The following is an 18283-nucleotide window of genomic DNA, read 5'->3' on the forward strand; positions in this document are numbered from 1 at the left end:
CAAAATTTCTTAAGTATCCGCGATGGATGAGCCCCTCTATCTCATCCCAGAGATTATTACACTGTTTGGTACTATGACCGTTGTCTCTATGGAAACTACAATACAAATTCTTATTTCTCTCGTTTGGATTTCCCTTTAGGTGAGGTGGCCACTTAACGTATAGGGTGTCCTTGATTGTCATTAAGATCTTGGTCCGCCTCGCGTTTAACGGCGTGTAATCCGTCCGAACTGCTAGGGGAGCCCGGAACGATTGGTTCGGCTTCGGTTCTCGGGCCGGGTTTTTTCTGTCGACTGGGTTGGAGGGCTCGCCTTCCCTCTTCCTTTTCTCATTCCCGCTTTCGGTTTGTTGGTTGATATCTTCCTCTGTCATCATGAACTTGTCCGCGAGCTTGAGGAATTCGGCCACGGTTGCGGGCTGGTTAGCTACCATGTGCCACTTGAACTCTTTGTGCGTTACTCCTCTCTTGGCCGCCGCGAGCTGCACCGCGGGGTCTAACCGCGGTATCTGTAAGCATGCTTCATTGAATCGCTTGATGTAGCCCCGGATGGATTCTCCTTCCCTCTGGAATACTTCGAAGATGCTTTCCTCTGTTCTGGGGCACCGTTTGCTGGTGACAAAGTGTGCGGTGAAGATCTGCACGAACTGAGCCTAGCATTTTATCGACCCGGGGGCCAGGTTCCTGTACCAAGTGCGGGCTACCCCTTGAAGGTGGTGGTGAAGGCTACGCACATGCACGATTCATTGGCCCTGGCGAGGTGCATTTGGGACTGGAAAGCGTCAACGTGATCGTTGGGGTCGAAGAACCCATCATACTTGTCCAAAGGTGGGAGCTTGAAATCCCTGGGCAGGGGGACTGCTAGGAGTTCTGATGCGAGGGGGGAAGAAACTGAGAGAATCGGGGCAACTCCTGCCTCGTCTGAGCTTGTCTCTTCCTTGCCTCTGAGCTCTGACAGGATACGGGTGGTAGTTCGGCGACTTCGTTGTTGAGTGGGCCTGGTACTGGCGCTGTTGGCCTCTGTGTACCGAGCTCGATGGGCCCGGAATGCTGGTAGTCTGCTGCCAGGGCATCAAATTGGTTTTTCATGAGCGGGAACTCGGGCTTGGAGCGCCGAGGTGCCGATCTTTCGGGCGAGGTTCCTGACCCACCTGCGAGCTGCGAGGCGGGGATGATTTTTCTCTCTCTTCAGCCTGGGGACGGGGCCTGGCTGTTAGGGGGGTTCTAGGGCCGGGAGGCCTTTCCCTGGTGGGGGCGTCCATCTTGTGGGGAGGCCTTTACCAGCCTCGGAGCAGGGTGCCGAGGTGGAAGTGGTGGTTGGTTCAGCGGCAGTTGGGGGACTGCTATTGATAGTGATACTGGGAGATGTTGTGCAATACTTGGTGCTAATGAAGCTGGTGTTGCTGGAACTGTTGCATTTGGGCTTGCATTGCTCGCATGCACTGCATCAGGTCGTCCAACCGGTTTTGGTTGGCTGCCAGGGGGACGGCAGTTGGTTCAGTGAAGGTTGTCTCAATAGGGGGAGGAAAGGGGATGCTCATGGCAGGAAGGTTTACGGGTGCCACTGCTTGTGGCGCATTCAAGCTGGGGATCCCATCCACCGAAGGGGGATGGTGAGCTGTCCAATGCACACCACGGGGACTTGAAGTTGTTCCCCGGTGGTATTTGTCTCTGTGCCACGTCCGGCGTTGCTGGAAGAGGCCATGAGTGTTGGGTTTTTTTTTTTTTTGAAGGAAAGAGGTTATGAGAGTTTGGAGGGAGGCTTTTTGAAGCTTTCCCACAGACGGCGCCAATTGATGGTGTGCAATCCGGCCGGTCTTAGTTGTCAACGACCTTGCCTCTGAACTGAACAGCAGGGAACCTGAAACGGAGAAGATGAGGAAGCTCCAGGGGGAACCCGGTGTAAAGGCTCTGAAGCTCAAGTTTGAATCCTTCAAAGGCGAGATAAAACCAGATAGCGCAAAGTTTGCATACCATGTTCTTGGGGGGTAGAGAGCCTTTTATAACCACCTCACGCACTTACTCCTAGGTTTCTGTCTGGTCGGGTATGATTACTTTCGTGCTTCTGCCAGTTCGGGTGTCATCACCTCTGCTGGGGCAGAATCGCCACTGCTCTTTTTGTCGGAGCCGTCTCTGTAACTGGAGATGGCGGTGGCAGGTGACGGTGGCAGGTGGCCGTTTGAAGTGCGGCTGTCAAGCGTCAGATCCCAAGTCAGTCAGGTGCGCTGCCCCTGGATACGAACTCCTTCGGTGATAGGTACGGTGTTCTGGAGGCGAAGTGCTGGAGCGGTGTGCGAGGCGAAGTCTTGAGTTCGGATAGGTGAGTGTCCCGAACTGCCATGAGGCGGGCCAATTCGGGTCATTGCTTTGTGTGGCTCGGGGTTAAAGGGAGAGTTCGAGCTCCTCGTAGGGAGTTCGAGCTCTTAGTAAGGAGGTCTGGCTCCTTGTAGGGAGTTCGGACTCCTCGAAGGGAGTTCGGTCTCCTCGAGGGGAGTTCGGACTACTGGTTTCTTCCCTTTGGTGTTTGCACCCTGGGTACGGTGCTTTAAGTGCCAAGCTACTTATTTTTTGCCACGTGGCATGATTGTGAGGTCGGGCCAAATCTTCCTTCATCAATAACTGATGATGTGTTTTCTCAACTTCCTCAACAAATCTTCCTCAACCGTGAAATATGCATGTTGAAAGCATTCAATTCATTAAAAGATTGTTAGAGTAAGCTTTGAAACGTTGTTCAGTCGGTTAATCATCCTATATCCTCAAATATGTGAGATTTTGATTTGAAGTTTCAATTGTTTGACTAATCAAATCCAACTCAACTAACTCTCTTAAAAAAAAGTAATGACAAAAACCAGACATGATCAACATCAGGCCTGAATGTTGAGACGCTTGTCTAACAGAGCAAACCGAGTTGCACCCAAATAATGAAACCCGCTAGATAGAAATGGATAATAATTAATGACGCTTGTCTACTACGAATTCTGAATATATTGCTCACAGCTGAACCAATGCTATATATCTTGTTGAGCGGGGAGGTAAGATTCTCCGCGGGTGGATTGCATTTTCTTGTATGCATTTCGTCGAACAGGTGTTTTAGTCCCTCTCTGGGGAGAGTATATTCGAACATTCTCTCTCCCTGGCTGCACTACTCTTTTGTTTCGCGAATGAGACAGCACTGCAGCAGTCTTTGATGAGTTTGCACGCGTCCGCTGCCGTATTCCTTGGGAAAGCAAATCCATTCGCCACCGCCAGTATAGATTACTACGATCGAGCAATAGCATCGCCATCGACCACCCCATCAGCCATCCCTGAAGAATCTCTACTTACTTTCGTAAACGTCATCGTCGCATTAGTAGCAGAAGAAGCGCCAGGCCAACAGAACCTTGTCATCACTTCACTCTCACCCGTCGCCTCCAGTGAAATTATACTCTATTCCTCCTATTACTTACTTCTTTAATGTATGTCCGTCAATTTGGGCAGATCAACCGCTTAAACCCTCTCGCTCTACTTCACTTGCCACGTGGTAAATCTGCCCCAGGTTACACCTCGGCGCTTGTACCACACCGTGTACCTTTCTTCCTGTTAAATCTGTCCAGTTGGCAATTCAGGGCTTATCCGCCACGTGTCTTGTGTTGTGTACCACCACTAAAACGATTGGTAGTGGTAGGGTTAGCATTCCTCTTAGAATTTATTGAATGGGTTGAAGGTTGAAGCCACGGCCCAGGATTTGCATAATGTTACTTCCAGTCGATGCTACGTTGCTTCTTAATATTTTCCTCCAGAGAAAACGACGACCTCATCAAATCTTGTCCATTTATTCAGATGATAAGGCTAGATCGACGGTCGGCTGCACCACATTCCCATTCGTTCCACGTCCATTCAATAATAACATTAGAAAAATCGTAAAAGCCCAAGTGGCATGAATTTAGTCCTCATTTGAGGCTTATTTAGGGGAGCATAGGGGAACCATTGTAGAGCTCAGGAGCAAAAGGCGAGTAGGTTGGCATCCTCAGCGTTGCTGGCTTACTTTCGCAACACTCCTCACCTCACCTCAGTCTCAGGAGTCAGGACATTGTCAACAGTTTTCCAAGTCGTCTTCTCCTCCAACTCCAACCCTTAATCGCAGAACTTGAAAGCATGGCCCCAGGAGTCCCGGTGGATGCATTCACAGGCACCGGCGGCAAGGTCGCGATCCCCAACAGGGGGTACTCCAAGAGGGCCTACGTGACGTTCCTCGCCGGTAATGGTGATTACGTGAAAGGAGTTGTTGGATTAGCCAAGGGTCTGCGCAAGGTCAAGAGTGCGTACCCTCTGGTAGTGGCCATCTTGCCCGATGTCCCCGAAGAACACCGTGAGATCTTGACGTCTCAAGGTTGCATCGTCCGAGAAATCGAGCCCATCTACCCTCCTGAGAACCAAATCCAGTTTGCCATGGCTTACTATGTCATCAACTACTCCAAGCTACGTATCTGGGATGTAAGTGAATGGTTTTGTTTACTTGTTCTTTCTTTTATTTATATATGTTAAAGCCAGTTATGAAGTAGTGGGGGACGGTTGATTGTGTGATTGCAGTTTGAAGAGTACAGCAAGATGGTTTACCTGGATGCAGATATTCAGGTGTTCGACAATATAGATCACCTCTTCGATGGACCAGACGGATACTTGTACGCTGTGATGGACTGTTTTTGCGAGAAGACATGGAGTCACTCACCACAGTACTCCATTGACTACTGCCAACAGTGCCCCGACAAGGTGACATGGCCGGCTGAGATGGGCTCACCACCTCCCTTGTACTTCAACGCTGGGATGTTCGTCTTCGAGCCTTCCCATTTAACCTATGAAAATCTTCTTCAGGCTCTGCAGATTACACCGCCGACACCTTTCGCGGAGCAAGTGAGTTAATTAATTAGTCAGTTAGGATGTTGGTTCATATATAGGACTGCTTTGATCGGCCTGTGTGATTAAGGTTTTCATGCATGTTAATTTCCATGAATTGATAGGATTTCTTGAACATGTTCTTCCAAAACATGTACAAGCCCATCCCTCTGGTCTACAACTTGGTCCTGGCCATGCTCTGGCGCCACCCCGAGAACGTTGAGCTCGACAAAGTCAAGGTGGTCCACTACTGTGCAGCGGTTAGTATATATATATATATATATATATATAATGTTCTTCCTGCAAATATGCCTCACAAGACTCACAACACTTGATTCTCGACCGATCTCAATTAAGTTAATCGATTGGTCGATGATGAACTGATCTGGTTAATCCATTCAAAAGACTGACTGTTTTAATATGATTGATTAAAACTCTTCTCCCTTAATTCTCCCTGTTCCTGTTAAATAGGGATCCAAGCCATGGAGGTATACCGGCAAAGAAGCCAACATGGACAGAGAGGACATTAAGATGTTGGTGGCCAAATGGTGGGATATATACGACGACGAGTCACTGGACTTCAAGGCGGAGGACTCCGTTCCGGAGGAAGAGACCTTCTCAAGGCAGTCGTCGATCATGGCAGCCATGCCCGAGCCCGAGATGGCCTACATCCTTGCACCCTCTGCGGCTTGAACAAGTTGATGTCGTGCTCAGAGAAACGCTGTAATCCCCCTATCGGCAATCATATTTTATGTAGGCTCTTAGAATTCACAAATCAATATATAAATAAATAAATATATATATATATATATATATATCAAGTCGATTGATTGACGATGGTCTTCGATCGTTGGCTTTTTGTTAGCATTTGCTATGTCAAAACAGCGTACACACTAACTGCAAAGTACCCTGGTGGTAATTAAAATTTTGCGTGGCGTCAAAAAATAAATTAAAATTAATTGCAGTGTCGTCGTCGTTGTTTGGCCCCACTTAAGATCATTGTCTCTCCTAGAACAGAGCCACCTGACCTGACCTGGCTAATCAAAACCGTTTGATCCATCGCGTACCTCCTGAGTCCGGACAGTTGAAACTTGAAAATGCAATCAGAACCAGATAAAGAGGACGGATCATTGGTCGAGAGAGAGAATCGTCCATGCGGTGACAGTGCCACCACCCTGCGTTTGTGCTCTAAATTCTAAGGGGTGTATATTGATTGGTGTTGCATTTTAATATTTTTATCGAAAACGTTTCGTGTTGATCAATATAAAATTATAAATTGCCGTTTCTATTTTGATTGAGGGTTAATACAAATTTGTATTGAGTTCATCAATTAATATAAATTTCTGATTTATGGTTTTTCTTTTAATTTTCGCAATTAAAATGACACATATATGATGTAAGGACAGGTCATGCAGGAATAGGATTCATCCTCGGATGCCCCAGCGGAAGCACAAAGCACAAGTACTCTTGCCAAAGGAGAGTGCTGTTGGGCCATCGATAGTTATGACTCATAGATCAGAGCTCTAATTCAAGGTTTAAAAGCAGCTACAAAGAGTAATATATCTAAGCTGAAAATATACAGTCTTGGAGGGATATTTAAAATTTTAGGAATTTTATATCTTTCTTTTTGTTTTTTGTTTTTAGTCTTTTCTCTATCTACTTCTCTTACATGTTGGTGAACATCTCTTGTCCCACATAGCGGTCATGACCATCGATATAGGTTAAATTTAGATGGCGTTTACAATTTTACTAGCATTCAAGTCTATTTAGTCACGATGATCAATGAGATTTGGATTATCCACCAGCAATAACATATTTTTTTGTACTGTTGGAATGGTACCCAAAGAGCTTTAACATATACTATAGATTCTAAGGGAAGAAGTTAAAATATAACACTTAATTTTTGTTATGAATGAAAGAGTTCATTTGGTTTGTTGTTGGAATTGGAATGGTCTACTCCTATAGTCTGTTTCGTTCAGACATGAATCAAAATGAGAATTAGAATCAGTTAGAATGGGATTTCACTCCCAAGGGAGGGAAAGGGAATGGCCATTCCCTCAAATTGGGGAATGTCATTCTACCAGAAATAAGAATTGGGTATTGATTCCGCCCAACCAAACTGTGGGAATTGAAATGGCCCATACCGATTCCTCTGATTGCAAACCCTTATTCCTGCAAACCATATGGGACCTAAAATATGTTAATATTTTTAGCAATGTGCTTGAGGGAGAAAAATTGTGTTTTTACAAACAAACCTTTCCTATATTTTTTTCCACAACAAAGTATTTATTTTAGAATCCACAAGGAAAAGCATTTCTCTCAAATTTTATCTGGAAATATGAATTTTTTTGGCAATGTACTAGGGCAGTTAGAGTCAGTGGCTATTGAATGATGACCCAATAGCAGTGATAAGTTCAGTGGAGAATGGAAACTGATGCACTCTTATTGGGTGTTTGGTTTCGCTTACGTTTATTCAGTAAACATTTATTGGCGGTGCTACATAGGCGCCATCTCAGCTTTTTCTCTCTCTTGCTCTTTCGCATGCATCGAAAATGTAAAAAGTGAACTTTGGTTTATGTGCATACTAGCTGTTTGTAGAAATTATTTTTTGAAACTTCCACAAAGGAGTTACACTGAAATGGTACTTAGTTGCAATTATTGCATTTTTCGATTTTACCAACAAATAAAATATAAGCATTTATTTAATAAACATAAATAAAACCAAACACATAATCTCTTACGGTATCTAAGAGTGGTAATGCTTCCACATGATTTTTTGTTGCACAGTATGACAATAAGATTTATATTCTGGAATTGGGAAAGTAGTTAAATGTGGCCGGCCTTATCTTTACTGACTCGTTAGTTTCATATATATTATCTATGAGACTTTGAAAGAGGGGATCCTCTTTCCTATGAACTGTGGGTTGGAGGGAGGACCAACTTAGGTGGAGCTGTAGCTTGGTCCTGACGTAGAAATAATCACTTGGTTTTCGTTTGTTTTGCAGTGGACTGGTGGTTAAATGGGCTGAGTGTTAATTCTAGGTTTTTAAGATGTGATTTTGTTTTGTTTGTTTTAATCAATGTTTTAAAAATTAACGCGGCCTCTGGGTCATGGGTCAACGGTTTGACCATTTGAGTCAAATAGGTCAGATTGTGTCATGCCATCAAATCTTTTGTGTAAATATATATTTTATTATTAAAAATGTATAATTTTTTAAGATATAATATATGTATATATAAATATTATTTTATATTTAGTTTATATTTTTTATTTGTAATAAATGTTAAAAATTGCAATTTAAAACCTAGAAAAGGGTTTAATTAATGGCGGAAATAACAGGTTAAAGCGACTTGAAACACAATGATCTTGAAAATTTACCTCAAATATATATATAAAAAAAAAGATCACCCAATCGATAAGTAGGTGTAATTCATGTATTTGAGGTAGGTATACAAATTCAACATTTCTAACAACTAGGCAACCTGAAAGATGTTTTGGTTAACATTTTCTGGTCCTGATATTCCAATCCACGGCTGACAACTAAGGATAACTTCAATGGGCCCAAATGGCAAGGGAACTTAGAGATAGGGGGAAGTCGGGCAAGATTTTGGCCAAGTTTTAAATCAACCCAAGTCCAATTCTAAGAATTGGGCCTAAAGCCCAACCCCGGCCTAAGTCTGAAGTCAATCCTGAACTATCCAATCTAAGCCCAACTAGCAGCTAGCACTCAAATTTGATGCACACGGGTTGATCAAGTAGTCCATATTAAAAATCACTATACATGTATGCATATATGTACGTTTTATAACAAAAAAATTTATGAATATATACATGCATACATACAAATATGTATATATACATATATATATATATATATACAAATATGCATACATACAATTATATATATGTATATATACATATATATAATTGGGCTGGATTCGGACTACCTCAAGGCTTGGCCATTCCCATACAAATATGGTTTACTTTTGCTTCCTAGGTCATTCCCATACAAATAACCCTTTTCTGACCTCCATTGACAACATTTTATTTTTCACAAACAAACATGGCAAAGTCAAATCTCAAGCAAAAGTAAAACAGAATTTACACCGACGCAATGCAAACAAACTGAGCCGTGAAGTTTGCATCATCATTTCTGTTGTGTTTAGTATCATTACTGTTAATGTTTAGGGTTAATCGATATAAATGGACATATAATTAGTATTTGAGGTTATTTATAATTGAAATAGTCATATCTTAAAAATGCATGTGTGAGAGACTTTTTCTAGAATCATCAAATTGGTGTTCCTTGCTCCAAAATGACTGTAGAAGCGACAATCATACCAAACAACTTTAATCAATTAAGGCCGGTGACGGGTTCATGGAAAAAAAAGTTAAAAAGAACATACTTTGATTGGAAAAAAAGTTTGCATCATCAGTAGGTATACATTTAATGTATGTTGCCAGACTTTGGATTTTCAATTAAGCAAACCAAAATATTCAATTAATATTAAAGCATCTGGAGGGACCCATTTAAAGTACATTCAGGAACTATGTTATCATTAGGTTGTAAATTGGCTTACGAATTTTGTTAAATTTTCAATGGACCAAAACCCTAATCGGAGCCCAATGTAATTGAAATTTTTCTAGTCTTCTAGATTTGTGTTTGGTGTTGCACTGATACAAAGCTATGATAGTGCAAATGATATGGATGCAAATTCTGATTTATTTTTGTTTCAAAATTTATCTTATTTTGTTTGATTGCAATACAAATGAAGTAAAAAAAAATGTGAAACAAAATGAAATAAAATCCAAAACAAAATTAAAACAGAATTTACATTATTTTCCATTTGCACTCTCAATCTTCCATACATTTGTATAGTGCAAATAAGATCGCAATCCAACCAAATGCAGCCTTAGCTGCTACCCAACTGTCGAACTGTACATCCAAAATCAGTAAATACATGCATCAATCGCTTCTTTTTCTTTTCTCATCATCTCCTGTAATTTTCTTTCCTTTTTCGTGTTCCTCTATATATATGGTTTTTGATGATGCGGCAAAGGTTTTTTGTTTTAAGAAATAAAATCATCCTTTCGTAGCAATACCCCCTTATCATATCTATTAGTGCTATAACCTTTAGCTTAGAGTAGTCTGTACTTTTTCTTTTGGCCAGAACTTTGGTCTTTTTGTCAGTTGTTTTTTAGTTCAAATCAGTTCCCCACAAGATTGCCCCCACAAGATTGCCCCCACAACTTTCCACAGCACATCCTTGCTGTGCATTGAAAACATCTCCCCGTGATAATACAAGATATGCTGATGTCATCAAATCACCACCCTTGGATTATGACTTTTATCATGAATTTCGTTATTGAGGTTAGGCTTTAATTTTGTCTCATGGTTTTGAAAGTCGGACCAGATGGTTAAACCGGTTGACTCGGAAATCAGTTTGGTCAAAAACCATTGATTTGATTAATAATCTGTTGATTCGAATGGTTAAACCATCGAACCGGACAATGATTTTTGGCCATTTATTATTTTAAATATTTATTATTTTTATTTTTTTAAATTAGAATGAACCGTTCATTCAAACCATACAATTAGACCATTTGACTCAAAACCGGTTGCCTGACCGGTTCTGTGTCCGGTCCGGTTTCTAAAACTTGCTTTGTATAAACTTGATTAAACCCAAATGTTGAGTCACACCCATTTTAGAGCTTGTCTATAAAACCCACATATGCCTTCTTTTTCATAGCATCCTCTCTCTCTCTCTCTCCTCCCCTTTATCTATCTATCTCTATTCTTGTATTCTACAGAGAAATGGATAAGAAGGTGTATGGAACTCGCTAGCACGGTCGGCAGGTAATCTATTAACAACAACATCGACTCCCACACACACACATAAATTCATTTAATCGCTGCATGCCCACCACCAAGTTGTGTTATTGCTTTTTATAAGTCTGAAACGCACCGGAAAAAGCTGCTGTCTCCGGTGGCTTAACTACCTGAGGCCTGATGTTCGAAGGGGTAATATTACAGCCGAAGAACACTCTTGATCATGGAACTGCACGCAAGGTGGGGAAACAGGTGAGCTTCTACGTAGTAAAATTACGTGAACAGATAAGTACTTTTTTTTTTCACAATTTCGTCGTCGTTTTTTCCCTTGTTGCTTTTATGTATGAAATAAGCATGGATATTTATTTTTTTTTCCAATTTTTTTTTTTTTTTTTAATTTTGCACTACAAACCCACCACTGAAATTTTTGTTTAGGCTCAGTCTGGAAAGAATACAAACATATGCACAGTGCAATCGTGCAAAACCGTGTTTACTCTTTCCAAACTGAGCCTTAGGTAAAGACCCATCACTGGTTGGTTTACTTCACTGTTAATCTTAGTCCCCTTTTATATCGAAAGAGAGCATATGAATTCAGGTCTTTCTTCGTATAATTTCATTTTTCTTAAATTGTTTATGGGTCAGATGAGTAAATTATCATATATATACATACATATATATAATTATTGTAAGAAAGAGCCATGTGGTCAGAAGGAGCCATGGAGGTAGCATCTGATAAAGGCTCACTTTTTAAAGAAAAAAAACGCCAGTTCAAATCGTCACATGTTTATTTTCCCGGTTTAAAAGCTTACCACAGTGGAGGTAGACATGAAACAGATGGTGGCTACTGGATAGCCATTCTTGAGAGTCAAGACAATAGGATGGGGATATGCACGGATATATAATTCAATGGTTTTAATTTATGGATGAGAGGATGAGGTTAGGCTTTAACTTTGTCTCATGGTTTTGAAAATCGGACCAGATGGTTGAACCGGTTGACTCGGGAATCAGTTTGGTAAAAAATCATTAATTTAATTAATAATTTATTGACTTGAATGGTCAAACCATCAACCCGGATAATAACTTTTGGCCATTTATTATTTTTTTATTATTTAATTCAGAACCAGCCAATTATTCAAACTGTACAATTGGAACGTTTGACCCAAAACTGGTTGCCTGACCGGTTTCTAAAACTTGCTTTGTCTAAACTTGATTAAACCCAAATGTTGAGTCACACCCATTTTAGAGCTTGTCTATAAAACCCACATATGCCTTCTTTTTCATAGCATCGTCTCTCTCTCTCTCTCCCCCTTTATCTATCTATATCTATTCCAGTATTCTACAGAGAAATGGATAAGAAGGCTAACAGCTCCCAAGTAGCAGAAGTGAGAAAAGGGCCATGGACCATGGAGGAAGACTTGATTCTGATCAATTACATCGCTAACCACGGCGAAGGTGTATGGAACTCGCTAGCGCGATCGGCAGGTAATCTGTTTCCAACAACATCGACGCCCACACACACACATAAATTAATTTAATCGCTGCATGCCCACCACCAAGTTGTGTTATTGCTTTTTATAGGTCTGAAACGCACCGGAAAAAGCTGCCGTCTCCGGTGGCTTAACTACCTGAGGCCTGATGTTCGAAGGGGTAATATTACAGCCGAAGAACAGCTCTTGATCATGGAACTGCACACCAGGTGGGGAAACAGGTGAGCTTCTACGTAGTAAAATTACGTGAACACACAAGTACTTTTTTTTTTTGCAATTTCATCGTCGCTTTTTCCCTTGTTGCTTTTATGTATGAAAGAAGCATGGATATTTGTTTTTTTTTTTAATTTTGTACTACAAACCCACCACTGATATTTTTGTTTAGGCTCAGTCTGGAAAGAATACAAACATATGCACAGTGCAATTGTGCAAAACCGTGTTTACTCTTTCCGAACTGAGCCTTACGTAAAAGACCCATCACTGGTTGGTTTACTTTACTGTTAAGCTTAGCCCTCTTTTATATCGAAAGAAAGCATATGAATTCAGGTCTTTGATCGTATAATTTCGTTTTTCTCAAATTGTTTATGGGTCAGATGCATTTATTTATTTATTTATCTCAAATTCTTATTGATAATTATCGTAAGTGCAAATGTTTGAGCCTTTCTGTTTACTAAATATAGTAATGAAGTACAGGGTAGGCTGAATTAGACTCTTGACGCAGTGTAGCAGGAACACTTTAATTTCCAGTTTCTAGATGCAACCATGGCCATGTGGTGAGAAGGAGCCATGGAAGTAACATCGAATAAGGCTCACTTTTTAAAGTAAAAAAACGCCAGTTCAAATCGTCACATGTTTATTTTCCCGGTTTAAAAGCTTACCACAGTGGAGGTAGACATGAAACAGATGGTGGCTACTGGATAGCCATTCTCGAGAGTCAATACAATAGGATGGTGATATCCATGGATATATAATTCTAGGGTTTTAATTTATCGATGAGAGAATGACCCTATTTACGTACCATGAACCCTGTTACGTCCCTTTCATACCACGTGCTGTATTTTTTTTGGTTCCATGTGCGGACAGCGATCCCATTCCAACAGCATCCATCTGTGTGGATCCCAGTCTTATAGTGGGTCGTGTAGTTTTATGGTGAAACGTGGGTCCAGTTTTATTCTCTAACAAAGTCATGATATGCACATTAACTCCCCTCTAACTTAAAATGGAATTCAGCTATAAACTCTGGAATGGTTCAAATTTGCAAAACTTTAGTGAATTGAAATTGTTACAAAAAAAATGCCCATCTCATATTGCTGCTGAAACAAGTTTCTTCTATCAATTTGCTATCTCAATTTTTGTTGGATGCGTCTCTGGTTACCCATTAGCATTGTAGTAGAATCAGGATGGCTCGTTGTATGCTACACCAAGTTAATTTGAACAAATAAGTCCATATATGATATATGTATCCTCGTTAATTTATATACTTTGTAAACCCTCTTACATTTTTGTCATGCAGGTGGTCAAAAATTGCAAAGCATCTTCCGGGCAGAACTGATAATGAAATAAAGAATTATTGGAGGACGAGAATTCAAAAGCACATTAAGCATGCGGAGAGCTCACCCAGCCTGCAGAACTCTGACCTGAACCCAGATCCAAGCTCCAGTCACATGTGTGGTAGCACAAATGGATCCGTTGAATCGTATTCTCCAACAAATATAGGAAACCCCGAACCTCTTTCTGCTCCATTTCCTGCTGAATGCAACGACAACTTCTGGATCATGGACGATCTCTGGGCTATGCAGTTACTCGATAGCGATTAAACGTATAAACTTCTATAATATGATCTCTGTTCATATCTATATTCTCTCAGCACTTCCTTTATATATGTTGGTTACTAGTCGTATATGGGTTGTAATACTATAATTAAGACAATATTTGGAGAATCAAATCATAAAGATTCATGGTCCATCCCACTCTGTTTCTCAGTTAACATGAAAGAAGAAAATCAAAGAACATATATAAAATGAAAGCCTCGGAAAGGAATTAAAGGGACGAAAGACCAAAATTGGTTGCCACCCGTAGACTAATGCTAATTTCTTATTTCCTTTTTATAGTATAATGCATGAGTGTGATTATGTGCCTCTAAAATTTCTTATTTCTTTTAGAGGCACTTAAAATTATCGCAAAATCTTTTACAGGCGTTCAAATGCGCCTCTAAACTGAACTTCTAGAAGCACTTTTAACTGTCTCTATATAGGAATTTTAGCGTCAGTGCAATAGAGACAGTCGTATGTACATTTAAAAGTCTAATTTAGAGGCGCATTTATAATCCGCCTATAATTCTCAATCGAGTGTCTCTAAAACATTTAGCGACAGAGCTTTTAAAGGCAGTTACCTAGCTGCCTCCTATAACTTTTATAGGCATTTTTTATGCTTTTAGAGGCAGTTATGGCCGCCTCTATATATGAAATGTTCCGGGGCCGATGACTCGCTTGACTCTGTAGGGGCCTTCCCAATTGGGGCCCAGCTTTCCTACTCCGAGTTCGGGGACCCTGGCATTTCGGAGGACGAGGTCCCCTTCTCGGAAGTGTCTTTCCTTTACTTTCGAGTTGTAGTAGCGGGCCACGCATTGCTGGAAGGAAGTTACCCTGATTTGCGCCTGCTCCCGGGCTTCTTCCAACAGATCCAGGTTGGCTCTGTGGGTTTCGTTGTTCTTTGCTTCATTGTACTCTTCAACTCGGAGCGTCGATTGGCCGATATCTACTGGGATTACCGCTTCTGTACCATAAGTCAGGCCGAAGGGAGTTTTTCCTGTGGCCGCCCAAAGTGTGGTTTGGTATGCCCAGAGTACATTGTTCAATTCGTTGGCCCATAGGCCTTTAGCTCGATCTAGCCTCCTCTTCTGTTCGTCTATGATGGTTCTGTTGGTGACCTCGGCTAGGCCATTTGTGTTGGGGTAGCCCACCGAGGTGTATTGTTGTTTGATATTGAGGGAGACACACCATTCTCGAAATTTGGCGTCATTGAACCGCTTCCCGTTGTCGGTGACTAGAATGTGAGGGAGTCCAAAGCAACAAATGATATTTTTTTTTCTAGAAGAAGCTTTGGATTAACCGAGATTTGATAGTGGCTAAGGAATCGTCTTCGACCCATTTTGTGAAGTAGTCTACAGCGACGTTGAAGTACTTCCCGCCCCCCGTTGCTTGCGGGAAATGAACGAGGTGGTCAATTCCCCATTTAGCGAAGGGCCAGGGGCTACTAAGGGCTGAGAGGGTCGTCGTAGGCTGATGACATATGTTGGTGTGCCTCTGACATTGATCATATCTTCGCACAAGTTTGGTTGTATCTTTGGGAAGTGTTGGCTAGAAATATCTCTGTCTCAACGTCTATTGGGTGAGGACCCTGCCAATGAGGTGGTTACCACAGATGCCTTCATGAATTTCTCTGAGCACGTACTCCCCCTCCTCGGGGCGGAGGCATCGAAGGTAGGCAGGGTGAAGGATCTTCTATATAATTTTCCTTCAAGCAAGGTATAATGGGCTGCCTTACGTCGGAGTCGTCAAGCCTCGTTCCTATCGTCGGGCAGCTGTTCCGTAAGGAGGAAGTTGATGAAGGGGTCCATCCATGATGGCTCGACCTCTATTGGAAGTACTTGAGCTTCTTTAATGGTCAGCCAAGGTAGCTTTTCCACGCAAATGGTGCGGCCGAGGACTGTGCTCGAGGTGTTTGCCAGCTTGGATAGGGCATCGGCCCTCGCGTTTTCAGCTCGTAGGACTTGCTACAAGGTAAAGCAATGGAAATGGCGGGCTAGCTCTTGGACTTTGGCGAGATATTTGGACATGCTTTGCTCTCTGGCTTCATATTCGCCGTTCACCTAGTTGACCACTAACTGAGAGTCGCTGAAGGCTTCGATATGTGAGGAGCCGAGGTCCTTTACTAGTTGCGATTTGGCAAGAAGGGCCTCGTACTCGGCTTCGTTGTCGGATGTCGGGAAGTCAAAACTTAGCACTTATTCGATGATAGAGTTGTCCGGGGTGAGAAGGATAAGGCCAACACCGCTTCCTTTGGCATTGGACAACCCATCTACAAAAAGCTTCCAAGCAAAGGAGCATCTCTAGCCAAAGATTAAAACATTGATACGATACACCCGATACGGGGCGTATCGTATCGGTATCGGACCTGACCGGCAGAGGATACATTACAACTGAATACATACTTTGCCAATTGTGTGTATCGTTCTGATATGTTATTGTATCAACGCGTATCGTATAGTATCGAGTGATACAATCCGATACGCACCGACACAATAGTGTATCGCACGTCCACGTCCATGCCGTCGTATAAACCGCGTCTCACTTAAAAAGGTTGATGCCCGCAAGATTAAAACATAGAACTAACCTTACAAAAAGAACCAAGAGCATGTCTCTTCAACCACCAAGCCACTTACAACTTTTTGATAAAAAAATAAACACAATTACATTTATTACATTAACGTCTACAAGTCTACATTCAACCCAAATAAATAATATATATATATATCAACAATTCCAACTATAAATTAAAAAGAATAATTTTTAAAATTAGTATTTTATGAACAATGGAATAAATAATTTACCAAATCTACATATGTACCAAAATTTGATTTTTAATTTCAAGAAATTTATACAAATAAAATTATTATTAGTAGAATAATTATTTTTAATACCTAAAATTTATAAATTTGCACATTATATATATATTCAATTTTTTATAAATTATTAATTAATATTTTAATTTGCATTAAATAATAATGTCTTTACTATTTAAAAAAATAAAAATATTATTTACAAAATATTTGAGAATATAACATAAATTGAATTGCTCAATTCCACTAATCTACATTTATATAAAAATAAAATAATTTTGTGTTTTAGAAATTTCATAAAATAAAATATTAATAATGGAATAATTATTTTAGTAATTAAAATTTATGATTTTTAATATGATATATATCTTTAAAGTTTTAATAGATTTGGTATATTTTAAGTTAAGATTATATATTTTTTGTAAATTATTAATTAATACTTTACTTTACATTTTATAATAACATATTTATTTTTTAAAAATGAAAACAACATATTTATTTTTTATAATAACATATTTATTTGAGAATTATTTTTTGTTGATTTTTTGTTAATATTAAAAAATAAAATTAGTAAAATAGAAAAATTGATATAGTAATTCAAATTGTTAATATTAAAAAATAAAATTAATTTCTAAGCATATATATAATATGTCTTAGATTTTTGATTGATGCACTATCAATAAAAATGCATAATTTCTATGCATCTCTCTATATTAGTTGTAATATATTTCTTCATATATACCATTAAAATATAAAGCTCATTTGTATTTATATATTATTTATAATTATTTTGACATTAAACTTAATATTATTATTATATTTATGGAATTTTCTTTGCATTTTCCTAACGTATCCAAGTGTTTCTATATTTTTCGTCCATATTCATGCATTTCCTAAGCGTATCTGTATCCGTATCCGTATCCAAATTGAATTGAGCAATTTAATTTCCTAAGTGTATCTATATCTGATACCCGTGGGAGAGCTCGGTTGAAGGTGCACTCCGTCATAAAATCTATGAGGGCGTGTGCTTTGATGGCGCGGGCCTCGTCTGGTGCCGTATGTCGAATTCAGAAAGCTCGATGGCCCATTTTATCAGACGCCCCAAGGTCTCGGGCTTGGGAAGGACAACTCTGAGGGGCAGATTGTCAACATCGTGTTGGCGTGAGCTTGGAAGTATGGCCCAAGATTTCTAGCTGAAACCACTAAAGCGAAGGCCAATTTCTCCACTTTGAGGTATCTGGTTTCGGCATCGCACCGTACCTTGCTGACGTAGTATATCGGTTTCTATACTTCGTCTTCTTTGATCAGGACTGAGCTGACTGCTTCGTCCCCGGCTGACAGGTACAGGTATAGGGTCTCTCCTTGGACCGGGCGGTCCAGGAGGTGAGGTGAGGCGAGGTACTCCTTGAGGTCGTCGCAAACTCGTTCACATTCCTCCGTCCACTAAAAGTCTTTCGGTTTCTTGATGGCTTGAAA

The 18283-nt window shown here is 40.6% G+C and overlaps 2 protein-coding genes across 6 annotated transcripts in view; both read left to right on the plus strand.

Moving 5' to 3' along the window:
- LOC104587239 (MYB-like transcription factor EOBII) overlaps positions 1–14149 on the plus strand; it is a 58649-nt gene extending 44500 nt beyond the window's left edge. Inside the window, exons 1-5 of one of the 5 annotated variants that reach the window (XM_088903190.1) lie at positions 10588–10726; positions 10904–10951; positions 12042–12181; positions 12278–12407; positions 13700–14149. In XM_088903190.1, coding sequence (XP_088759316.1) covers positions 10701–10726; positions 10904–10951; positions 12042–12181; positions 12278–12407; positions 13700–14003 — 648 coding nt within the window. In that variant the 5' untranslated portion in view covers positions 10588–10700 and the 3' untranslated portion in view covers positions 14004–14149. The other 4 variants (XM_088903192.1, XM_088903193.1, XM_088903191.1 and 1 more) reach the window with 4 other exon arrangements.
- Positions 2617–5702, plus strand: LOC104587234 (galactinol synthase 1-like). Its single transcript, XM_010244765.3, has 4 exons — positions 2617–4469; positions 4566–4886; positions 4994–5128; positions 5340–5702. The coding sequence occupies exons 1-4, from the start codon at positions 4131–4133 to the stop codon at positions 5559–5561; spliced, it is 1017 nt and encodes a 338-aa protein (XP_010243067.1). The 5' UTR covers positions 2617–4130; the 3' UTR covers positions 5562–5702.
- Positions 14150–18283: the final 4134 nt, after the last annotated feature.

The sequence above is a fragment of the Nelumbo nucifera genome, chromosome 4 (assembly GCF_055504915.1).
Source record: "Nelumbo nucifera cultivar China Antique chromosome 4, China Antique-T2T, whole genome shotgun sequence".
NCBI lineage: Eukaryota > Viridiplantae > Streptophyta > Magnoliopsida > Proteales > Nelumbonaceae > Nelumbo > Nelumbo nucifera.

Excerpts from the sequence above, each read along its gene's own strand:
- LOC104587234 (XM_010244765.3), top strand. The coding sequence starts at position 4,131 with ATGGCCCCAGGAGTCCCGGTGGATGCATTCACAGGCACCGGCGGCAAG. Across the intron at positions 4,887-4,993 it reads CGACACCTTTCGCGGAGCAA|GATTTCTTGAACATGTTCTT; the intron begins GTGAGTTAATTA and ends ATGAATTGATAG. Across the intron at positions 5,129-5,339 it reads TGGTCCACTACTGTGCAGCG|GGATCCAAGCCATGGAGGTA; the intron begins GTTAGTATATAT and ends CCTGTTAAATAG.